Source organism: Stigmatopora argus, chromosome 14 (genome assembly GCF_051989625.1).
Source record: "Stigmatopora argus isolate UIUO_Sarg chromosome 14, RoL_Sarg_1.0, whole genome shotgun sequence".
Taxonomy (NCBI): Eukaryota; Metazoa; Chordata; class Actinopteri; order Syngnathiformes; family Syngnathidae; genus Stigmatopora; species Stigmatopora argus.
Genome location: NC_135400.1, coordinates 14,759,418 through 14,784,667, shown reverse-complemented (window position 1 = coordinate 14,784,667; position 25,250 = coordinate 14,759,418). Strand labels below are relative to the sequence as shown.

The 25,250-nt window shown below is 41.6% G+C and overlaps 2 protein-coding genes across 9 annotated transcripts in view; one reads left to right on the top strand and one right to left on the bottom strand.

Annotated features, from left to right (window-relative positions):
• Positions 1–2,668: 2,668 nt before the first annotated feature.
• The window catches only part of dock6 (dedicator of cytokinesis 6), a 36,092-nt gene continuing 13,510 nt past the window's right edge, over positions 2,669–25,250 (top strand). For 4 of the 7 annotated variants that reach the window (XM_077619966.1, XM_077619962.1, XM_077619965.1 and 1 more), the window contains exons 1-23: positions 2,676–2,800; positions 5,731–5,828; positions 6,628–6,918; positions 8,662–8,749; positions 9,628–9,806; positions 10,754–10,825; positions 10,925–11,051; positions 11,763–11,975; positions 12,484–12,569; positions 12,955–13,021; positions 13,232–13,381; positions 13,484–13,564; positions 13,756–13,912; positions 14,419–14,549; positions 15,731–15,824; positions 15,920–16,082; positions 18,730–18,847; positions 19,589–19,659; positions 19,770–19,908; positions 20,007–20,108; positions 20,178–20,264; positions 24,317–24,548; positions 24,661–24,831. In XM_077619966.1, coding sequence (XP_077476092.1) covers positions 6,869–6,918; positions 8,662–8,749; positions 9,628–9,806; positions 10,754–10,825; positions 10,925–11,051; positions 11,763–11,975; positions 12,484–12,569; positions 12,955–13,021; positions 13,232–13,381; positions 13,484–13,564; positions 13,756–13,912; positions 14,419–14,549; positions 15,731–15,824; positions 15,920–16,082; positions 18,730–18,847; positions 19,589–19,659; positions 19,770–19,908; positions 20,007–20,108; positions 20,178–20,264; positions 24,317–24,548; positions 24,661–24,831 — 2,578 coding nt within the window. In that variant the 5' untranslated portion in view covers positions 2,676–2,800; positions 5,731–5,828; positions 6,628–6,868. Of the gene's footprint in view, positions 2,801–5,730; positions 5,829–6,627; positions 6,919–8,661; positions 8,750–9,627; positions 9,807–10,753; positions 10,826–10,924; positions 11,052–11,762; positions 11,976–12,483; positions 12,570–12,954; positions 13,022–13,231; positions 13,382–13,483; positions 13,565–13,755; positions 13,913–14,418; positions 14,550–15,730; positions 15,825–15,919; positions 16,083–18,729; positions 18,848–19,588; positions 19,660–19,769; positions 19,909–20,006; positions 20,109–20,177; positions 20,265–24,316; positions 24,549–24,660; positions 24,832–25,250 lie in introns of all 7 variants that reach the window. The other 3 variants (XM_077619967.1, XM_077619963.1, XM_077619968.1) reach the window with 2 other exon arrangements.
• angptl8 (angiopoietin like 8) lies at positions 16,251–18,353 on the bottom strand. 2 transcript variants are annotated; one of them, XM_077619976.1, is made up of 4 exons: positions 17,800–18,353; positions 16,985–17,134; positions 16,799–16,909; positions 16,251–16,717 (listed from the first exon to the last, which is right to left on the bottom strand). In XM_077619976.1, the coding sequence occupies exons 1-4, from the start codon at positions 18,319–18,321 to the stop codon at positions 16,703–16,705; spliced, it is 798 nt and encodes a 265-aa protein (XP_077476102.1). In that variant the 5' UTR covers positions 18,322–18,353; the 3' UTR covers positions 16,251–16,702. The 2 variants fall into 2 exon arrangements, with proteins under 2 accessions (XP_077476102.1, XP_077476101.1); XM_077619975.1 differs by lacking the exon at positions 16,251–16,717 and having other exon boundaries at positions 16,726–16,909.

Genomic DNA, 25,250 nt, shown 5'->3' with positions numbered 1-25,250 from the left:
TGATCAGATTTTTATCATTCTGTGCGTGTAAGGATGATTTTTTTAGCTTTAATGAAGCCAGCGCCGGATAAAAGGAAAGTCCCGATGACGCACGTAATTGTGAAACGACGGCGCTTCAGTCTGCACGTGAATGGCTGCGAGCTGGTGTGAACTAGAAGTGACCCCCACTTCTGCAGATACTGTTTGACGACGTAGCGTTTTAAAATATAAGGCTGCCGTTTATGAATCTTTCATTGGCTCCTGTCTGATTGGGTATCTGGGGAGAGACCTTAAATACACACAGCTCTTAGACATTCTCTTTGTTTTGTTTTTTCTGTCTCATCTCGCCATTCTCGGAGTGACAAAATGCAGATTGCATTTAGACGTGCTTGTTTTCAGCACGGCGAGCTGTCCAAATACTTTTTGAAGGCGTCAATAATGCAGAAATACCCGGAAAGGTTGTCTTGTACTGTTAATGTTGATCTGTTTTACATTGATTAGAAATGAGGTGCAATTGAAAATGGAGACACGCGTCAGTTATTGCAGTCTTTTTATGAATTTTGTTGACATTTTGGTCACACTGGCATTTCAGCTTTTATGTAAAACATGACATATTAGTGATATTCTAAAATCATGACTCTATTTTTGTTTATTTTGAAGCCTATTTCAGGCCCAATGGGACAAACCTCCATTCATTATTGAACATAAGTATATTTTTTAACATTTATACCGAGCTGACGGGCTGTGGATTCGCCAATTTTTTCATTTTAATCGACACTAACTTTGAAATCCTACCTCTCTAAACAATTCCTCAACTCAGAAAACATGTTTATGACCTTTACTGGCCAACTGGGGAACTACAAGAAACAATAAGTCTACCATTGATTATTCAACGCTGAAACCAAAAATGAAAAATGTGGCTTCACCTTGCAAACTTAATTATCTGTATGACACAATCTTCTTTTTTAAAGTCCGCAAATAATTCATCTTCGGCACGGTGGACCAGGGGTTTAGCTCATGCAACTCACGGTTCTGAGGTCGAGGATTCGATCCCTGGTGGATTCTGGCCTTCCTATGTTGAATTAGCATGTAGCATATTTCTTGGCTTTTATCATCTATTTTGCAACTCTATTGTTGGAATATTATGTTTTGCACTCCATATTCCTCCTTTGATTCTCAATCTCTGCAGTCCAGTTATCCCCCCGGACCCCCCCCCCCCCCCCCCCCCCTTCATGTGCCCACTTCCCCCCCCCTTCTTGCTTCAGTAATGGGAGAATTGAAATCAATAGCGCATTAGTCGAGCCCGGAAACTCTTGCGGAATTAAATATGAATGACTGAGATTGCAGCTAGCTCTCTCTACCTGCTGCTCGCAGAGATGCACGGCGGCGCACGGCGGCCCTCGGGGGAGACGGAGCCTTTCTCTCCGCCTAAACGCCATTTTGTCTTCTTTGTGTGGAACTTGTTTGCTCGGGATTCAAACGCAGGCCACTTCGTCTTTGTGATTTGATGATGTCCACATTAGAGTGGACATCATAAAGCCATGCCAAATTAGCCCCCCACCCCCAATCCCCCCCACCTGCTGTATTTGAATATGAAAGAACGTGCTGGTTATTAGCTGATTGCCTTTTAGCAATTTTCTCAGTTTGATGCCATTGAAGCTTTCTACTTAGTTAAGCGGCAGATTTTGCATGCTAACGACTTAACGGACTGCTCATACATTTTCATTTAGCACTTTGGGTGGAAGCACATAAAGTCATACATTTACAAGAAATAAATTAATAGAAGTGTTCTATAAATTCATTGCATAAAACTGCTTTGAGTGGCAGATGGGAGCACGAAACTACTTTTTTTGGTAGTGGGATGACTTTATTTTCATGATCACATTATTTTTTTGTATTATAAGAATTTTACTTTCATGTAATAATCGTTTATTTTGCTGTCATTAATTATAAATGGTTAAACTTGGAATATTTTGGCACGAAAATGATTTATAGTGGTATGACTTTATTTTCATGACATCTTTTTTGTAGTAAAAGAATATGACTTTCATGTAATAATAGTTTTTTTTTTTTTTTTTTTTTATAACTTTGAATATTTTGGCCCGAAAATGATTTATAGTGGTATGACTTCATTTTCATGATCACATCTTTTTTGTAGTATAAGAATATGACTTTCATGTAATAATAGTTTATTTTTATTTTTAATACATTTGAATATTTTGGCCCGAAAATGATTTATAGTGGTATGACTTTATTTTCATGATCACATCTTTTTGTAGTATAAGAATATGACTTTCATGTAATAATAGTTTTTTTAATTTTAATTTTTTTAACTAACCCAAAAATGATTTATTATTTTTGCAATTCTTTTTTGAAATAATGACTGTTATTGTAACATTCTTCTTAATTTTCAGGCACTATACATATATGATAAATGTTTTTTTTTCAAATTTTTAAATATCATGTTCCCTTCTAGTATTAGTAATTCTTTCTAAAAAATAGTATTAAAATGCTGTTATTCGTTCATCTTTGTAAAATTTGACAACAACCACTCTGACCTTTAATTGCATTACAATGCAATATTGAAATATGGATCTATTCTGCTATGTGCCAATTTTTTTCCTCTTAACATGAGATTACAGCATCTCCTAATTTCTCATTTTTCAGCATGTCTTCTACATCTTGCGACCAAGACTCACATCAGTCTATTCAGCCACGAGCATCATTGGCGAGGCGTTCGGCGACTTCTCGCTGGTGGGTGGACGGTAATCCAACACCAAGACGCCGCTCGCTTTACAGTGCGGCGCTCCGGAGACTTGAAGTAAGATAATACGTGCAAATGATATAGAGGTGCCTATATTTCATCCCATCCCAGATGAAACGCTCAGTGACAGATGGAGTGATATTGTTCCCCCCGTCGGGCTGACGAGCGCGGCCCCTCCCGCGGTCCCTCCCTGACAGATGTAGGGGGAGGACCACATTGCACTCTCCTTTCCTTCAATTGATTTGGGTGCTCGCACCCTTAGGGACTAGAAGATGCTGGTGTGGTGGAGGCGGCGGTGGGATGGGGGGGTAAAGTGATTGAGAAAGGGGGGCTTTAGGGGGGGGTGATGTTCATTTCCTCCAGCTGAGGGATCTGGAAATGTCCAGAGTGAGTACTGTTGAGGAGTCATAAACATGTTATATGCATATGGCGGCTTGCTTTTCCACAATAAAGCGCAGTAATACAGTGGCGCAGGGCAGGCTTTTCATAAATCTTGGTTAGTGGGTGACAATCTTGGGCGCATCCGTGCGTGTCGTGGAGGCGCCGGAGTGAAAGGCGGATGCTCGCATTTGGGGGGGAAAGCTTTGTGTGTTCGCCCGTGTGACGTACAAGCAAATGGAGAATGGCGACAATCATTTCAAGGTAAATGTCAAGGAGGAACGCTTTGGTTTTTGGATGATTGTTGGTGGAAGATTGCTAGGGAATCTCAATTTCCATGTTGGCTGTTTTTGAACAGGCCTGTTTGATACTCGTCGTCGTTGTGGGTTTTTGTGTGTAAATGTTACATTATGTGGCGCTATTGTTGAAGGGTTTGCTTATTGTAAGTCATTAATTGGCTTATTTTACTGGCTAAAGTATGTGTGTCAAAGTGGCGGCCTGGGGGCCAAATCTGGCCCGCCGCATCATTTTGTGTGGACCGGGAAAGTCAATCATGAGTGCTGACTTTCTGTTTTAGGATCAAATTAAAATGAAGAGTATAGATATATATTAAATTTCCCCTTTTAAATCAGTAATTGTAATTTTTTAATCATTTTTTTCTTTTTTTTTTTTTTAGTTCAACAATCATTTTGTAAAATCTAAAAATATATTAAAAAGCTAAAATAAACATTGTTTAGATCTATAAAAAACTGAATATTCGGGGCTTTTAATCCAGTTCTTTTAATCCATGTATATAAAAAAATCTAAATATTATATCTAAAATGAGGAGTATAGATGTATATTAAATTTCATGATTTTCCCCCTTTTAAATCAATAATTGTAATTTTTTAATCATTTTTTCTGTGTTTTTTAGTTCAAAAATCATTTTGTAAAATCTAAAAATATATTTAAAAAAGCTAAAATAAACATTGTTTTAGATCTATAAAAAACTGAATATTCAGGGCTTTTAATCCAGTTCTTTTACTCCATTTATTTAAAAAAAATCTAAATATTATATCTAAAATGGTCCTGCCCACATGACATCGAGTTGACGTTAACACGGCCTGCGAACCAACCCGAGTTTGACACCCTTGGGCTAAAGGTTGATTTTTTAAAATTTATTAATTGGAGAGTCATGTTAAAAGTAGGAGCTCAGATTTTTGTATGTGTGTTTAGTGATTTGAATAGGATTTGTAGTGGGATGGGCCCGGAATAGTCGGACCACGGGCGCGTGGCGGCGGAGGAGCAGGTGGGTGACGGGCAGCTGACTACTGGGCTCGAGAGGCTGTAGGGGTCGAGGAGGAGGGGACGGTAGGAGGGGGTCCATTTTTTGAAGGCTCGTGGGGTTGGGAGAAACCTTGTTAAAAAAAAATAAGGGGGGAACCCCATCTGGAAGTAAGGTGGGGGCCTGTAGTGAAAGCGATCTAGTGGGTGGTGTCTGACACTCTCTCTTTTGTTCTTTGCTTGCACAGCAGTGTCAGCGGTGGCTGTGGTGGAAGGAGGGGGTGGGAGGTGAGGTGGGCATGTGGGGGTCTTTCTTGGGGGCTGGGCATTGGAACAATAGTGCCGGTCGAGGGATTGAAAGACAGCGAGGCAAAGAAGGTGCGGCCAGAGGAGGGAAAAGGCGAAGGCTGGCTAGGGGGGAGGTGGGGGGAGGAGAATAATGAGGGGGAGGAGGAGGAAAAGGGGGAGGGACTTGCGACTCCACAGGCAAGGACGCTGCAATGTCATACAAACATTGCAAGTCAGATGCTCAGAATGCTCAAGGAGCAACGCTGAGGCTGAGGCTGAGCTGGCTAATCAATTGGACGTTGCAGAAGAGTGCATCCTTCACACGGCTGACCTTTTATGTGCTTAAAAGATTGCCCACATCCCCATATTTCCATTTATTTTGAACTATAGAAGCCCGTTCTCATTATCAAATGAAATTTAGTGTCCCAAGAAGACAGGAATGTATTCCTATATTTTTTTTTAAAGATGACAGCAAGTCCTCCAAGATTAAATGAATTGAACATCTAATTGTCTCTTTCTCAGTTAAAAGCTGCACAATACAATTAGATTATCTTTAAAAATGTTTCTTGAAAATATTTTCCACATAACATGCCAAGAACTCAACACAACATCACGTCTCTCCATCGTAGACTTTCCTTAGATAGCATGTCCCCCCCTTAGTCCCATTTTTGCATGTTGGTGTCTCCCCTGTCCTCAGGTACCCACAAACGCTCTCCAGGGTGCTGAATCGAGGGTTTGGGGAAGTAAGACGGAGAACTGCAGAGTGACTGAAATTCATTGTTGATTGGCAGCCTTTGGCGAGAGGCCCGCGATTGGGTGGCTTTGGAATGAGTTTGTCACGAAAGGAGGGACAATTACGGTCAACAGACAGCTCATCCATTAGTCACTGCCATTCGTCATTTGCAGGAAAATATACAAATTTAGACTCTAAAATTGTCCATAGTTTTGATTAGTTGTCTTCAAATATTCCTGTGATTGGTTGGCGACCAGTCCAGGGTGAACCCCAGCTGTCGACGAGCAGCTATTCTGAAAGGAACTTTTTGTTTGTGTAATTCTAGTTATGAAGATCCAAGTGAAGTGGATGGATATCTTCAGAGGTCAAATATGGCCAGTGGCTGTTTTTCAAACAGTTGTTGGTCTACAGTGCCACCTGCAGGTATTGCCTTACGGGAGTCTTTGACTAACTTTATTTTTTTTAAAAGCTGTACGTATTTAGTTACATTTGTTTTTTTTAGGCATTTTTCAAAGCACTTGTTTCACATCGACAACTGAGAATTAATGTCAAATGTGATCATACTTATAGATTCATTTATAGGAAGAACATTGTATAGATTCAAAAGAGTAATTATTGCATGCAATAAATTAAATACCGTGAGGAAAAAAATACTTTAGAGTAATATTGAAGGTCAAAACCAGATTGTATTGGTTTGCGAATTTTTCCAATCATGTGTAAATGTAAATAACATTTTACCAAAAGATAATTTATTCATAAAAATAATCGAGGAAAAAATAAGAAATTGAGACCTGGTGTACAAAAAAATTAACATCACATTTACAAAAAAGGAAAAAAAATACTTTTATTTTTTCACCAACAGTACTCATGAAATTAAAATTGATTAATTTTCCACAGGAAATCTCAGTGCCTTCCCATCTTTTTATGAAATAATACATCAAAGTTCCCATAAAATTACTGACATTTCACCAGCAATTCCCAAACTCTTTTAACCTGTCAGGTGAGCTACCTCAAGTTACTTTTGTTTCCGAGCCGACCGGAAATACATCACGTTCCACAGAGAAGAAGACGCCACATTTACATTAATTTCCTCGCACGATCTTTCTGGCCAACTGTTATCGTATCTTCGCGAGTGTCTAAATTAAACCAAGTCCAACCAACAGGACAAAATATAACAATGAACCGTTTCTAATAATTCCATTGCATATTATTTCTTGAGCAGCACCGGAAATGAACGCATTAGGCACGCCTGACTTGACACTGGCTCGCCTCCCGGCCACTAGGAGGAACAAGACAAGGGATCCCGGCCAGGTTCCCCAGCGTGGAGTCGGACGAGAAGGAAGCGCTTTCTCTCCCTCTCCTTCGCCTTCATCTTCACCAAAACACCACCAGACGGGACGAGAACGACCATCCGCAAGCCCCCAGCTAATCTTCCATGAGTTACTATTACATGGGGACACGCCATGACATCCACAACGAGCGAGAGGCGGGCGTTTGCTCACAAAATCAACCGGTGAGAAGTTATTGTTTGGTTAAGCCATGTTGTGAGGCGTCGCTTAAGCCAATTAATTTATTATCGGCGGTCGATCGAGTTATCGAGTCACTTAAACTGGGTTAGGGTTGGGGATTAGCGATCGATACATGTGTTTAATAGGCCGCTAAAGAGTGTTTCGTGCGAGTGTCAAGCCCGATGCTAAAAAAAAAGCTGTTGTGACGTCATTTGCTAGTGGCTAATTATGACAGTTTTACGTTTCCCACCGATTGCATTGACAAGTATGACAGCTAGCCATCTAGCTGTCATTAAAGTATTTAATCAATGCACTTTGGAAGTTTTCGCATTTTCTCTACCTTTTGATTGAGGGCTTAACCTGTAAATCACCTTAACTTCATTACTAATTTAAGGGTTAGTTAGTCTCAGGGCCCCGAGCTTGACCCCACAATCTTTCCACACTGCAAAAACAGGAAGTCTGACTATTGATCTCAGCACTCATTCCAGAGGAGTGTTTATATCTTTTGGCCCCATTGAATCAATGCATTTTGTCTAGCATCCCTGTATATACGTAGTACAGCTTTAAGAGTGTTTATATCTTTTGGCCCCATTGAATCAATGCATTTTGTCTAGCATCCCTGTATATACTTAGTACAGCTTTAAGAGTCCAGTCTGTGTAATGTTTCCTGCAATATTCCCTGAAAACATTCTCTCCTCAACTGGACTTATTGTGTCTTGCCGGATGCAGGAAAGGGTGGGAGGACGTGGGCTGGCTGTTTTTTGCCCCCGTGCTTGATGCTTCTCCCATTTCCTGCATTAATATTTGCAAAAAAAACTTTTTTACTACCATGTAGATTGGTACTACAAGTTTTGTAGTGTATAACAATGTGGGAAAGTTTTTTTTACTGGTTCTCTGTTCGGAGTCCTGGAAATCTCTATGGTGAATTTTGTATTTTTATGCAGGATTCTGCAAAAATCCCCAGAAAAAACTCATTGAAGACTCAAAATAGCATGGTTTGTTTATCCGTCCGGAGATTGGTAGGCGACCGATCTGAAGAGGACTATCCCTCTAAGCCGTCATCATCCGGAATAGTTTCAGCTCAGCCTTGACCCTAATTGCTATGAAAAGGGAATCGATAAATGAATAGTTCACCATGCACAATGTTGTCTTACAGAATTGAAATAATGGGAAAAGATTGAGGAAGAGTGAAGAAGCCTAGCTATGTAATCAGGCCTTGTATTTGCAGCTGTCTGCATGACACAAATTGCCATTCGCTGACTTTCTAGTAGCAGCTGCACGCTGTCTCGTTGGAAGGATTGCGGTGGGCTTGCTTTTTTTTTCACCCCTTTAAGCCTCTCATTTGCTCTTACTCTGTCAAAGAAACGAGACCCGCTCTGGCTCGGCGCCCGTAAGCCTGCTCGTCTCGTTTTTTTGTCAGAGACGTTCCTGAACTTCCTTTGAGAACAGCTGTTGCTGGATTTTGACACACACAAAAAACTGATAACAGAAAGAACCGAGTGATTTAACAGGAATTATTGGCTGCCACTGACGGCTTTGGCCGCCGTTCAAATAGATTTTACGGTTAAATGTGTGGTCGGCTTTCACTGGAATTCAACCACAACACCTTAAATAGCTCTTGTTTATTAAAACCAAGGAGTACGGTTAGGTCATGTTTTTTATTTGAAGGTTTATTTTGTCTCCAAATTTCCATGACATTGCCATTATTTTTTATTTCTCTGTTTTCTTCTGATTTTTTTCTTTCTCAGGACTGTGGCTGCAGAGGTTCGAAAGCAAGTGTCCCGAGAATACGGCTCGCCTCTAATGTCCAAAAAGCGAGGAGCCCTGCACCATCCCGTGAGTCAGCCCATAATTAACTTTATTTATCCCCGCTTCGGAACCTGTAATTAGGTTTTCTGTGTGGGGAACTAGATGTGAATTCTAACAGAGGGAGAGAGAACGACAAAAAAAAAGTGTTATGGAAGTTTGCTTCAAAAAGAGGAGATGCCCGTAGAACCCTTATTATTTGATATCTTTCCACATGGATGAAGTCATGCTAAGATAACACCGAAAAAGGGTCCTTACGTAACATGCCGTGTTTACCAAAATGTCGGAGATGCTCTGATTTTTATGTTTTGAAACGAACCCAATGCTCGTGGGGGAACCCAGCAGACACGATTTGGAGAATAGACATTCTTTATTCATCACGCGAGGCATTGAGAATGAGATAATCTAGTGCAAGGGTGTCAGACCCTGGTTGGTTCGCGGGCCGCGTTAACGTCAACTCGATTTCATGTGGGCCGGACCATTTTAGATATAATATTTAGATTATTTTTTATGAATGGATTAAAAGAACTGAATTAAAAGCCCTGAATATTCAGTTTTTTTACAGATCTAAAACAATGTTTATTTTAACTTTTTTATGTTTTTAGATTTTACAAAATGATTTTTGAACTAAAAACACAGAAAAAATGATTAAAAATTACAATTATTGATTTAAAATGGGAAAAATCAGGAAATTTAATATACATCTATACTCTTCATTTTAATTTGATCCTAAAACAGAAAGTCGGCACTCATGATTTACTTTCCCAGGCCACACAAAATGATGCGGCGGGCCAGATTTGGCCCCCGGGCCGCCACCTTGACACATGTGATCTAGTGTATAAGTTTAACATTGGTTGCAAGCACGGCGAGATATAGTTATTTGGCTAACATCTTGTCTCTTTTTACAGTTACCCCTGACAGAGGTTGTCGAGCCGGTGGATTTTGAGGACTATGTGAGCAGTCACCCTCCCGGGGTGGAGTCCGGCCCCCTCAGACAACTACTGGAATTCCCCGCCGATGACCTGGAGCTCCAACATATGGACAAGGAGTGCACCACGTTGGAGCCTCCACTGCCAGAGGAGGAAGAGTGAGCACACTAACGTTTTCCCACGGCATCTCTTTAAAATAAAAAAATAAAAAATAAATACAGTGGTACCTCGAGATACGAGCTTAATTCGTTCCGGGACTGAGCTCGTATGTCGATATTCTCATAACTCAAACCAACGTCTCCCATTGAAATGAACTAAAAACAAATTAATTCGTTCCGAATTGGAAAAAATGTTTTTTTTTTCTAATTCAACATCTATTAACAAAGTATCAAATAACTAGTGGTTTAATAGTATACTAAAATGTGTTTAATAGAACTAAAATTAGAAGGATTTCGCGGAGTCTTTTTTAAAATGAACTTGGATTACGATGCAGACACTCAAAAATAAGTTTGATCTATCCTTACACTAAACTTAATTCTAATTTTGTTTTACAGTTTTATACCTTTCTTCTCCTTGGCTCTGTTTGCCCCGCCTCCAACCTGACTTCACTATCGAGGGGCTGTTTTGCTTTTGTATTCCCTTCAAAATATTCCGAAAATGATGCACACAAAAGTCCTCACAATAGGATAACGCACGACCACTTGTCAACGACTAGTATATATAACTCTTATTAGCGATCACCTCGCCATTCGCAATGACTAACGGGGAAAAAAAACTGTGAAAAAATGCAACGCTCCGCCCAGTGCTCGCAGAGACATTACAAAGAGGGAGTTGCAGGTAGAGAGACAGTGGCCATGATGTTCTTATGAGCAGAATCTCACGTCCGCTGTCTGCTCGTAGATCAAAATTTGTCTCGTATCGCAAGATAAATATTTGCCCGAAATTTTACTCGTATCAAATTTCTCGTATGTTGAGGTACCACTGTAGTGACTTATTTTTACTGCGACGTAAAAAAGAGAACAAAGCATTTTCGTCCGTGACGATTGCGAAGAACATAAATATTAAAAGGGATGCTTATCTTAATTATTCATGTGTTTTTCTTAAGCAGTGCATTGGATCCCAGAGTGAGAGATGCTTTGGCCGTCTACACAGATGACTGGCTTGTCATTCAGAGAAAGTAAGTGGCAGCCAGATATAGCAGAACCAGTTGGTTCCCCTTCTTTAGTCGTGTGTGTGCTCGAACCGGGGTCATTTTGGGTTGTGCTCGCCTTGTTAGATACCAGCGCTACAGCGCCATACACAGCCCTCAGAGCTCAGAGCGACAGCGGGAGAGACAGCGAGGATTGCTCAAGCAGAACTTTGAACTGGATGAAGCCAATGGTGTGGAGCGACAGGAGGACCAGGTATGTGGTGGTCAGCCATTCTTTTCTCAAGGGTCATTTGCTTTCCAAAATAAGAGTTGACTAAAGGAGCTGAGTCCAAACATTTTTTCGAGAGCGGCTTTCGTAAATATCAAGCTTGAATTCTTTCCACTTGGCATTTGTTTTGTTAGGTTTTGATTAGTTTAGGATCGTTCCAAAAGTTGCCACACACCCCCTCAAATTGGATTGGACATCTGTTGTCGGTAATGGCAGATAAACATGATCACTCATTGTCAGCCTTCCTAGTTGAAATGGATTTGATGTCTGTAAACTGCCATAAGTTAATGGGGAAAAAAAGCAACAACGTAATTTACTGGTATAAGGATATTGCAATATGTCTGCATTAATATTTACATTATTGATAAAAACTTTGCAGACAAAGATGAGGAAAAAAAATCAAGAAAATTACACCCATGACAGCTCAATTTATCACATTAGTTTATGTAAAACTATACTGAAATGCTACGTTGATTTCAACACTTCAGGCCTTGACCAAATGTAGGCTTAATTCAAGATTGTTGTGCGGACAGTATTAAATTATCTTTTCAAAATTGCCACCAACCAATAAAAATTGGGTGGTTGAAAGTTAAAGGAAGGAGAAGTGGATCCCAAACATCTGCAGCGAGATCATGGGCAGAAACAGAAATACATGATGTCATCTGAGATCCCCCACCCCCTTGTTTTTTGGCTCAGAATGACGTGAAGCGGCGTTCCGCATCCATTGACGAGACCCCGCGAGGGAGCTGGGCCTCCAGCATCTTTGACCTGAGGAACTCGGCCCCCGACGTGCTCCTGCCATCCGTGCTGGAGCGCACGGAGGCCGAGGACATGGACTGCCGCAATACCGAGGCTCGCCTTCAGGAGCGCCACGGCGACCTGTTGGGACTCTACCTTCCACCTGATGAGGTTTGTGTCATTGTGGAGGTTTTCTTTGCTCATTTAAAATTGCCCTTTTGTTTATTTCTTCGATTTATAATGATATTCCCTATTAAAAATATTTTATCTAATTCTAGATCATATGTGTCTAATAGACCAGATCCGACCCACTACATCATTTTCTGTGGCCCCAGATAATTGTTTCTCACTAAAATAAAATGTAGTCTAATTTTCTGGAGTCAAGAAATCAGTTTACATATCTCTGACTTTTTTCATAACTACGATTTGACCTAGGACAAAAATGATTTCAACACGTTCTGTGTGTGTGTGTGTCTGTATTTGTGGCTGAGACCTGGGGTCATATTGCAGCTATAAAAAAAAAACTCACCCTATCTACTGTTTGCTTTCCTCTTTTCTTTTTTCCTCATTCCAACCACACTCTCTTTTTAATGTGTGCACATCATTGTCTTATCTGCTGCCATGCCACGTTGCCAGGACTACTGTGCAAATTTGTGTGTGTGTGTGTGTGTATGTTTAGGACGAGGCCGTGGAACGATGCTCTGTCCCCGAAGTACCCAAAGAACATTGTGGCCAAAGAATCATGGTGAAGTGTCTTTCTCTCAAGTAAGTGACATTTGCTGTCCGGGTGCTTCAATTTCTTCATTTAATTGGATTGGATAACTTTATTCATCCCGTATTCGGGAAATTTCATTGTGACAGTAGCAAGAAGGGGGGGAATGCAGATACATTAAAAAAACACACATAGTTACAAGTTAGACAGTACAGTCGCAAAAGCCGCAGAACAGCAAAGCAAAGTAAATGGGATCATTAAAAAATCACCAAATCATTAAGACAGAAAAGCAGCGAAAACACAAAACGAACAAGAGTGGACGGAGCTACCGCCACCGGCTGCCACTTGAACGGCGCCATCTTGGTTGCGGTAGCAAACACGGATACAGACTCAAGAAAAATCAAAGGGTTTAATATCTGTCGGATTTGTCGTTTTCAGATTTGAGATTGAAATCGAGCCCATATTTGGATCGCTCGCTCTCTACGACGTCAAGGAGAAGAAGAAGGTATAATCGCATTTCATCAGTAGAATTGCATTGACTTGGTAAAAAACAAGTGAGCTCATGCTGGCTTTATTCAATTTAGCCCTGCCTTAAATTGGCCTTAAGTGACTTTGTGGTTTCTATCTGCAAGTCAGAACTCAATTACGTATCCCAATGTGAATTTTCAATCCCCCTCACCCCCATTTCTCTTGGATCATTCCCTCCTGGTTCCAGATTTCCGAGAACTTCTACTTCGACCTGAACTCCGACCAGATGAAAAGCTTACTAAAGCCTCACACGCCTCACACGGCCATTTCCACGTTGGCGCGTTCGGCCATTTTCTCCATCACGTACCCGTCTGCTGATATCTTCTTGGTCATTAAGGTATAAAAAGCCCCAAATCCTCATCAACTCTTTAATGAGGAGCTTCAAGTCCCATTTCCCAACGTCACCTGCCCCTGAATACCAATACTTTCTCCCTTGCAGCTTGAGAAAGTTCTTCAACAAGGCGACATCGGCGAGTGCTGTGAACCCTACATGGTGATGAAAGAATCTGACTCATCTAAGGTAAGCATCACAGTGGTCACGACCTGCAACCAAGCTGCCTGCACGTGGGATGCTCTCACTGTCCAATTGCTCAATTCTGTCTGTCTGAATGCAATATTTACCAACGGACCGACCTTGACAAATACCGTGTGCTTTTTATTGGATCTTTTTCAATTTTTCGTTACGTAACGCGGACTCCCGTCTGGCTACAGCACAAGGAGAAGCTTGAGAAATTGCGTCTTCAGGCCGAGCAGTCTTGCAGTCGTCTGGGCTGCTTCCGAATGCCTTTCGCCTGGACCGCCATTCACCTTTTCAACATCGTCAGTAGCGTCGGAGGCCTGGACCGATTGGATCCGGACTCCGATTCAGGTACTGCCTGCCTCACATTAGCGCAGGGGTGTCAGACTCTGGTTGGTTCGCGGGCCGCTTTAAAATCAACTCGATTTCACGTGGGCCGGACCATTTTAGATTTAATATTTAGATTTTTTTTAAAATAAATTGATTAAAATAAATGGATTAAAAGCCCTGAATATTCAATTTTTTTATAGATCTAAAACAATGTTTATTTGAGCTTTTTTAAATATATTTTTAGATTTTACAAAATGATTTTTGAACTAAAAACACAGAAAAAATGGATTGAAAAATTACAGTTATTGATTTAAAAGGGGGAAAATCTGGAAATTTAATATACATCTATACTCTTCATTTTAATTTGATCCTAAAACAGAAAGTTGTCACTCATGATTTACTTTCCCGGGCCACACAAAATGATGCAGCGGGCCAGGTTTGGCCCCCGGGCCACCACTTTGACACCTGTGCATTAGCGTAATGGACTCCGATGGCAAATATGCTTTTTTTTTTCTTCTCTTTACCAGAACGCAAAGGCCACGGGACCTGGAATGAGCGAAAGAAGAAAGGATACGAGCGAATGAGTATGGGCGACGACATGTGCAACTTTGCCACTTTCCGTCCAGCTACTCTGACTGTCACTAACTTCTTCAAACAGGTTCATTATTTATATGTTATGATTGCTATCGTGGTGTATACAGTTTAACAGTTTTCTATTCTTGGCCTGTATGTTTTTCATACAAATATTTACAGTTTTCACTTGCTACAGGACAAGTGAAAATACTGCAGTAGTCATAATGGTACTACAGTGGTACCTCGAGATATGAGCTTAATTCGTTCCGGGACCGAGCTCGTATGTTGATCTTCTCGTAACTCGAACGAATGTTTCCCATTGAAATGAACTAAAAACAAATTAATTCGTTCCAACCCTCTGAAAAAACACCAAAAACAGGATATTGGATTGGAAAAAAATGTTTTATTTCTTCTAATCGCCATCTATTGACAAAGTAACATAACTAGTGGTTTAATATTACTAAAATGTGTTTAATAGAACTAAAATTAGACGGATTTCGCGGAGAGTAGGGTGAATCGTAATATAACATAAACAAATTTAAATGAACTTGGATTACGATGCAGACACACTAAAAAATAAGTTTAATCTGAATTTACACTAAACGTAATTTTGTTTTACATTTGTATACCTTCTGGCCAGCCCGGGGGCCAAATCTGGCCCGCCGCATCATTTTGTGTGGCCCAGGAAAGTAAATGATGAGTGCCGACTTTCTGTTTTAGGATCAAATTAAAATAGAGTATAGATGTATATTACATTTCCTGATTTTCCCCCTTTTAAATCAATAATTGTCATTTTTTAATCCATTTTTTCTGTGTTTTTCGTTCAAAAACCCTTATGTAAAATCTAAAAATATATTTAAAAAAGCTAAAATAAACATTGTTTTAGATCTATAAAAAACTGAATATTCAGGTCTTTTAATCCAGTTATTTTAATCCATTTATAAAAAAAAAAAATCTAAATATTATATCTAAAATGGTCCGGCCCGCGCGAAATCAAGTTGACGTTAAAGCGGCCCGCGAACCAACCCGAGTCTGACACCCTTGCATTATAGTGTTAATCGACGGGCTATAATAATATTACATAAGTCATCGTTTCAATATTCCTGTCAACTTAACATTTTAATTTAATTTATTTTTATACAAAAACACCACCAGATAAAAGCAGATAAACTGAACTATTTGTCCATCCCTTTAATAATTAGGTATTAAGCACCACCAAAATTGTACTCATATTTCTTGCCATTTCTCCTTTCCGACTTTTTATAGGAAGGAGACAGGCTGAGTGACGAAGATTTATATAAATTCCTGGCAGACATGCGAAGACCCTCGTCTGTCCTACGTCGACTGAGGCCCGTAACAGGTGAACTTGAAAGTCGCTTTATTACAATTATACCCTGAAGCGATTGAGCGAACCGAGGTCTCATTTGTCACCGTCCCTCTTTGTTGACACCGTAGCCCAGTTGAAAATTGATATCTCGCCAGCACCGGACTCCCCTCATTACTGTCTTTCACCCGAGCTGCTCCACGTGAAGCCCTACCCTGACCTGCGGGTTCGGCCTACCAAAGAAGTTCTGGAATTCCCTGCTCGCTATGTATACACACCGCATACCACCTACAGGTGAGCGAGCGTTGCGCCATTCATCACAAAGAAGACACACTACATTCCTTTTCTATTAGACCCAAAAAATTCCATTTAGAATATTTGAGGAAAGTCACGACAAGTGAACCAAATTAAATTCAGTAAATGGTACGGTTTCATTTTTCGCTTTATTTACTTAACCAGGAATGGCAAAATACATGCATAAGAAACAACAGACAACATTTAAAATAGGTCATTTGGGGGAAATGGTGTCCAACCCGCAGCTTGCGGGCTAACCTCAGCCAGCTAATCATCTTTTATTGGCCAGTATTAAATTATGAAAATATCATTGCCACTTAAACAATGTATTTTTATTAGTTCATGGGTCAAAAGCTGTTGAAATAAAATGTAATAAACTAGAATTTCAGCATTTTGTTTTACAAGTACATAAATAAAAAAAATACAATTTGTGTCAGTAGCGTTAATACAACCTATGCACCGATATCAGTGTTTTTCGATACAAAACGATACTAACAAATGAACGTAGGAGGATTTCAAGTTGGACCTTGAATCCTTGGATTCTAATGAAAATAGCCTTGGAGAAAATGTAGCATTGTACTGGTGAAAGGGAGTGCTTTGATGGTTTATTGTTGACGATGTCATAGTGATTCACTCTGGGAGAAGAAAAAGAAAGCAAAATAAAATCAATGGCAGACCAATGACAAGGCAGCTTTACTTTTGTTATTTTCGCTCACCATCTTCTGCAGTGTGGAAAGCTGCTCGGCGTGCTTGTCAATCTTCTGCTTTTGAAACTGGGTTAAATGCTGCAGACCTTTCAAGATACTGGCATTATAGGCTGCTCGCTCCTAAAAAAAACAATGAAGCCAATAAAGAAAAAAAAAGTTGCCTGGCAAGTGTGACGAAGGGAAACTTCGGCTTACCTGCAACTCTTTGATGGAAGTGGGGGATGTGCTGTTGAGTTGAGCCTCTAAGCTTTTCACTTTTTTCCGAAGGATCGCCTCTTCCCGCTCCATGTCGGCCAGCTGACCCTCCGTCATCTTAGTCTCCGCCCCTTGTTTGAATGTCAGGTCCTGACAAAAGAGCATCCACTTTTATTACATGTTTTCTTCCAGTCATGCTACAGTAGAATACCGGACCATTTTAGATATAATATTTAGATTTTTTTTATAAATGGATTAAATGAACTGGATTAAAGGCCCTGAATATTCCGTTTTTTATAGATCTAAAACAATATTTTAGCTTTTTTTTATATTTTTAGATTTTACAAAATGACTTTTGAACTAAAAACACAGAAAAAATGGATTAAAAAATTACAATTATTGATTTAAAAGGTGGAAAATCAGGAAATTTTATGCACTTATATACTCTTCATTTTAATTTGATCCTAAAACAGAAAGTCGGCACTCATGATTTACTTTCTCGGGCCGCACAAAATGATGCGGCGGGCCAGATTTGGCCCCCGGGCCGGCACTTTGACACCTGTATCCAATCATCATTCGTTCATGATAAAGCTTAACATAAAGGTATAGAGTTGCCTGCAAGGGGCCGTGGCCTGAAAATCCATGGGATTTAAACGTTGGTTATTTTAGTCATGATTTATGGTCACATTCCTAACCTAAATTCAACAGGTATTGGAATGAGAAAATCTAACCCCAGATTTTTTTCATTTGTATTTTTCCCCAAACATTTCCTGGAAGAGAGTGCACCCAATTTTTATCTCTCGGCCGGCTCTTACCTGCAGCAGCAGTATCACTCCCTTGATCTGTTTCTCCACCTCCGCAGCTTGTTGCGTCTGCTCCCTGAGTTGCTCGAGAGCATCCTCGCGTGCCTTCAAAGTCCGCAGGATGTTCGCTACCTTAGCCTCGGTTCTTTGGTGCATGTCGTTGAGGGACTCTCCCAACTGTATGACGCCAAAGGTGAGCACGTTGACCTCCTCCCGGGGGGCGGCTCCGCCTGGCCGCTTGACGGGGCCGGCCCGAACGGCTCCCGGCACCCCGGCCAAACAAATCAAGCACAGGGCCCACATCATCCTGTTTGATTGCACTCGCACACGGACTCTCGGTAGCGTTAGCTTCTGTTTCAAAGGGCTGATTTCACCACCGAGTAAAATTGGGAGACATGGACACAATTTACTCATTTTGGACAAAGAATATAATACACAATTGAGCATTTGTGAACGTTTCTCGCCGGGCGATAAAGCGGGACTGAAGCTGGTGAGCCTTATATTAGATGTGTACTGTATGAATTGGTCAAACATTAGCTCAGTTGTGGTTCGATCGCAGGTGACCTTGGTCTTAATGACCTCACCTAAAATTGAACCTCAGCCATGCAAGAGTTTCGTTGCTATTATTATCATGGCATAGATTAGAATTTTTTGTCACCATTTTTGTATTTGAGTCTCGTTTCGGGTGTATCTCATGAATTTAAATTGAAGTTGCAGGTTGGGTAAATAGTCCTTGGGGGTCAGCTTAAAATCAGATGGTTCAAAATACAACCTAAAGTTACCTCTGATGTGTTTTTTCTGGGGTTGGGTCACTTTCACCAGGCTCACTCAATACTAGGTCACATTTATGCTGTGTTTTGTTGAATAATATTCCATGTATATACTGTTTTTTGGGGGGGGTAAACACAATTTAAATGCAAATCATTTTTTTTTGCCCCTCAGAAACCTCCTCTACGTTTACCCCCAAAGTCTGAACTTCAACAGCCGCCAGGGCTCGGTGAGGAACATCGCCGTGAAAGTTCAGTTCATGGCGGCGGAGGATCCCAACCAAGCTTTGCCCGTGAGTCATCCATCGCCTTTCGCCGCAATGTGACGGAACGTTAATTCTCATCGCAAAGAAGAGCCGCAGGCCGGGGGGAAATATTTTACGGCAACTTTTGTAGCAAATCTTCAAAGCGGAGAAACGAGGGTTGGATGACGGAAACTTTGTGGACGTTTAACTCTTTCAAGGTCACTGATTATGACAATAGGCGTCCAATCGTGTGGCGTTTTTTGTCCTTCTGTGAATTAAAATGACTCGCAGACGTTCAATCCATTTGAACTGGTGGAACCTTTTATTTTCAAATGGATTGGACACCCACCGCCGTCAGTGGCAGCCATTGAATTAATGAACTCGATGAATATGAATTAGTTTACTCGACATGTAAACTTAAATTTAACTTAAACTTAGTATGTACCATTCTTTAGACTTATTTTTCAATACATCGTTGACTTTTTGTTGCATATTAACTCATTGTCTGCCATAGATGTCCAAATTTAGTTTTCTGGGCGGGCTGTTTAAGTGTTAAAATTATGTTTTAAAAGCGTGTGGTGGTCGTACATGACTAAGTAATATTTAATGAATTAAAAATGCCTTTTAGTGATGCATTTCAGCTTCACAGCACTGACCCACATAGAAAAAACTTGCTTTTGCGTGTTGTGCTAATTTGGGGCGCGTATTGTTGTTTTTCCTGATGACGCGGGCTGATGTGTGCCGTCTATTGATCCTCCAAGACTCCACTGTTGTTTTTCTGTTTGAAAGGTCATCTTTGGAAAGTCGAGTTGCGCCGAGTTCATGCAAGAGGCAGTCACTCCCATCATCTACCACAACAAGTACAATTCCATTTCTTCGACTACCTTACAAACTTCCCTCCAGCCAGCCGAATTCCCTTTAGAGTCATGTGTCTAAACCGAGTATTTAACTCCTGCCCTCCCTTTCTCAGGTCTCCTGAGTTCTATGAGGAGATGAAGCTGAAAATTCCAGCTAACCTCACAGACAACCACCATCTTCTCTTTACCTTTTACCACATCAGCTGCCAACCCAAACAGAACACTCCCCTGGAGACCCCCGTGGGCTACACAGTGAGAAACCTCAACCCACACTTATTGTACTCTTTGATAGCTCCCTCCGTAGGCTGGCCGCCGGTAAGACAATCTCCGTCTCTTCCCCCCGCCTACAGTGGATCCCTCTAATGCAGCACGGCCGACTGCGCACGGGTTCCTTCAGTTTGCCCGTGTCTGTGGAGAAGCCCCCGCCCAGCTACTCGGTGCTCACCCCCGACGTGAGTGCGTTTTGATTAAAATGATCTCAGTCGGCATGCAGTTAAATGGGTTGCGTGTCACCTTGGCAGGTTCAGCTTCCCGGAATGAAGTGGGTGGATAATCACAAAGGCGTATTCAACGTGGAGGTGACGGCGGTGTCCTCGGTACACACGCAGGTATTCAAATTTACAAGGCAATGTGCTTCTAAAAAAAATGCCCACTGTGCTCTTGTATGACATTGGGTTCGAGTTAGCATAACATACGCAAGGGGTTTTTATTCAGCACTTTAGTGGAAAGTTGGACGGAAAAGGAGTCTGACTCTTCTTTGAAGCCTCCAAGTTCTGATGACAGCTTCTTTCTTGCCAGCCACAGAGCGTGGGTGTCATCATTTCTATTTGGCTATTGAAAATAGATCAGGAGGAGCGTGTTGAATTCTAATCCGCTCAATTTGACGTTCCAACTCTCAACGACTCCCACGGAAAATATTAAAGGACAGATTGACTAGCAAAATAGGGCACTTTTTTATTTTACCAACAACTAAGAGCAAACATACTTTAAAGCAGGGGTCTCGAACTCAATTTACCTGGGGGCCGCTAGAGGCCGAGTCTGGGTGAGACTGGGCCGCATCAGGATTTCCACAAGAAAAGCACTGATAAAGCATTCCAACGTTATCAAATATCTTTATTTTTTAACAAAAAATAATGAATTAAATAAATTAACTTAAAGATGAATAAAAAATAAATCAATCAGTAATACAAAACCAAATAATACTAATGAGCATACAGTAGATATACACTGGCTGGCTAAGTAGAGAAAATGAATTATTTTTATTCCGTTTCAAATGTCTGTATTAACAGCTCTTTAAACTTTAACTTTCTGAACTTGAATGGAACATTGAACATGAAATATTCTGAACACGGCTTCTCTTGCCTACTCCTTGCTGCTAGAGACCTGGCAGCGCTTCTTCTCACATAGTCACATTTGGCTTGAGGGAGGAAGCAGTGGAGACCCTCAGTAGAGCTTGAAGATGCTCATCAGTAAGTCTGGACCTGTACTTGGACTTATTGAAGTTCAAGGTGGAGAAGAGCTTCTCACACAAGTATGTGCTCCCAAAAAGGCACATGGTCCGCTTGAACCTTCGGGAAAGTTCAGGGAAGCTGGGGGTCAACTCTCTCAAAAATTGCCCAAGCTTGTCTGCTTCTCCACTCACCTCCCTGAACTTGGCTTTGAGTGCAGAGTTGCACTGCAGGTCAATGAGCTCCATTTGAAGCTCAGGAGGGGCATCTTGCACATCACAGGAGAAGGGGTCCGCAAAAATTTGAAATGTGGCTTTGTGTGTCTTGAAGTCTGCAAATCTGTGATCAAATTCCTCCTGTAGCTTCGAAATGGCCTCAACATACTTCTCACCACTGAATGGTGTGCCCGCATCCACGAGAGCCTTGCATGCTGGGAAATGGCAAAGGTTTGTCTGAGAGAGCTGGGCTTTCCATAACACAAGTTTAGTGCAGAATGCTCTCACGTTGTCTTAGGCAGCACTGACAAGTTGCCCCTGGCCTTGTAGCTTCTTGTTCAGTACATTAAGCTCATGTGTGATATCAACAAGAAAAGCCAAGTCCATGAGCCATTTGGGATCACTTAGCACAGGATCAATCAACTCACAAACGGCGTAGCTAGCTTTGACTGCTGCATTACTGTCTTTGGTAGCCTTCTTGAAGAAATCCTGTTGCCTCAGAAGACGTGTTTTAAGACTGGCAACCTGGTTGGCTCTCTGATCTCCCTGGTATTTTTCGTACTCCTCAGCATGTCTCGTAGTACAATTACGTTTCAAATTGTATTCCTTGTGCACCGCAACTTTTTCAGTGTAATTGAGACACGTCGGGGTGCCCCTGTGTTCAACAAAGAAATATTGCACTCCCCACTTTTCTTGAAACTGTCTGTGCTCATCACCGACCTTTCTCTTCACGGCAGGCTTTGAAAGAGACATCTCTGGGGCTCTGTAATATGTTTTTCCACTTGGAATGAGTCTCGGGTTGATCTTTCACATTCAGTCGCGCGGGTTTGTGGCGCATGTGCACTTTCGCTCTCCGTTTCAATCGCGGAGATGGCTACAGACACTGACACAGGCTGGATCACGGATCATAGCGCCTCATTCAGTTCTATGCTGAGAGCAGCGGAGGAGTGTGCGCGCCGAGCGGAGTGATCGGCCTCACGGCTTCTCCTCCGCCCAGCTGATTGGAGGAATGAATGAGTGAGTGAGCGAGGCACTGGACAGCCCGGCCGATGTCCCGCCCTCCAGAGCCGTATACCTCACCGTGATTGGTTCATTCAGCTGCGAACCAAAGTTCCCTCTAATTTTTTGTTGGTCTGAGCAGAAAGACAACCTCCCTGAGCGCACTGAGTACCAGTGTGAGCGACATCATCGGTACTCGGATGATTCGCCTAAAGACGTTTCGCCGACGGACGTTTGACAGACGGGCAGGTCGCCGAATGGACGTTCCACCGAACGTTCATTCGGCCGAACGGAGGTTTCGCCGAAACGGGATTCGCACGCTCGCCCCGCCGGATCGTGTGTGTACAAGTTTTTCAACCTCATATACGGCCCGTTAGGATTTTTAATCCGGCCCGCCGCCGGTGTTGTCCAAATTATAGTAAAAATCAATGTTCGTCTACCATCAATGGCAGCCCGGGAATAAGCACTCTTGGGCGGGCATGGCAGTCCGGGAATAAGCACTCTTGGGCAGGCAGATGTAGCAGAACCGAGCCGTAAAATGACAGCAATCGGGTCAAATCCATCCTAAAACAGCATTTAATGATTAAATACAAATACTGGATGATATCGCGATGGAGGCAAAAAAATGTCTATTGATGTCCATTCGCCAAACGGCTCAAAATGCTCTCAAATTCGGTCAAATCCAGCGGAAAACAGCGTTTAATGATTAAATACAAATACTAGTACGACCTGTCCGTCTGTCAAACGTCCGTCGGCGAAACGTCTTTAGGCGAATCATCCGGTCACGACATCATCATTGCTCGCTATGGGCACACCAGTATCACACCTGCCACAAGCAGGTGCATGTCAATGTTCCCTCTAATTTTTCATGTAAAACATGCTGTAAAACACGAAAAACATGAGTGGACAGAGCTACTGCCACTGGCTGCCACTTAAACGGCGCCATCATGGGGAAAGGAGTAAAAAAAATTAAAAAAAAATTAAAAAAAAAAAAAAAAAAAATCGATTTTGTTTTTTTTACTGCGCGCCATATGATTGCTACTGTGCAGAGAAGACGAGAGTAGTGCGCAATTGCGCACGCGCGCAGCTTAGAGGGAACATTGCTCCGAACACAAGTGTCATTCATATCAATTTTGCGGGCCGCACGAACATTAATCTTTCATATTAAGACGGGGGCCGCAAATTATCGTCCCGAGGGCCGCAGTTGGCCCGCGGGCCGCAAGTTTGAGACCCCTGCTTTAAAGTAACAATAGGAAAATGGAGAATAACTGCCTAAATAGGCATGCTTTAACATACAATTTTCAGATAACTATAGCCTTAATAGCCTCGGATAATGACAATAAAAGCATTCAATTCAATTTAAAACAACATAACAGGCTATCATCAGTATTTAGACCAAGGGAGTCAGACTCGGGTTGGTTCGCGGGCCGCTTTAACGTCAACTTGATTTCACATGGGCTGGATCATTTTAGATATAATATTTAGATTTTTTTTAATAAATGGATTAAAAGATCTGGATTAAAAGCCCTGAATATTCAGTTTTTATAGATCTAAAACAATGTTTATTTTAGCTTTTTCTAAAAATATATTTTTAGATTTTACAAAATTATTTTTGAACTAAAACACAGAAAAAATGGATTAAAAAAATTACAATTATTGATTTAAAAGGGGGAAAATCAGGAAATTTAATATACATCTATACTTTACATTTTAATTTGATCCTAAAACAGAAAGTCGGCACTCATGATTTACTTCCCCGGGCCACACAAAATGATGCGGCGGACCAGATTTGGCCCCCAGGCCGCCACTTTGACACGTCTGGTTTAGACTGAAAAACCAAAACGTGTATGAGCCCATCTTCAGTATATGTCACTCGCACTGCCAAACTATGAAAAAAAAATGCGCGACTTATAGTCCGGAACATACAGTACATAGTATTGGGCCCTATAAAAGGATGGATTGAATAAATGCCTTGTGAATTAATAATTCTTTTCCCAGGATCCCCACCTGGACAGATTCTTCACGTTGGTGTACGTCCTGGAGGAGTACTCCTTCCCCTTCCGCCTCAAGGACGTCATCATCACCGAGGCCAACATGGAGAGCGAGCTAAAGTCCAGCATGGCCGCCCTGAGGGGGGCGCTACTTGACACCTGCGTCCGCTTCCTCCACCAACTCCTCAACAAACTCATTCAGCTCATCGTTTACCCTCCGGTCATTGCCGGTCAAATCGGTGAGCGCCAGTTCACCTCAAACTTTGCTTGCGCAGCTGCAATAATATTGGAAACCTCACTCCCCCCTAATGGCTTCAATCCACCACACTGTTTTTCTTGGCTCATCCACAGTGAACCTCGGCCGCGCCGCCTTTGAAGCCATGACTCTTTTAGTCAACCAGATTCACAAGAATCTGGAGGGCAACCAGGACCAGCACGGACGCAACCACCTGCTGGTGTCCTACATCCATTACTGCTTCCGTCTACCAACCGCTGAGCCAGCAACGGCGCCGCCGCCGACAAGTAAGCTGTTAACGAAAATACAGTGGTACCTCGACATACGATCTTAATCCGTTCCGGGACTGAGATCGTATGTCGAGCTTTTCGTATGTCGAGCTTTTCGTATGTCGAGGTTTTCGTAACTCGAGCGAACGTTTCCCATTGAAATGAACTAAAAACAAATTAATTCGTTCCAACCCTCTGAAAAAACACCAAAAACAGGATATTGGATTGGAAAAAATGTTTTATTTCTTCTAATTCGCCATCTATTAACAAAGTAACACATAACTAGTGGTTTAATAGTAATAAAATGTGTTTAATAGAAGTAAAATTAGATGCATTTTGCGAAGGGTAGAGACAGCGACATACACGGAGGCGGGGGGGGGGCTGTTCGAGGGGACTTTATCCACGGCAACAACGCACTCATAAATAAACAAACAAAT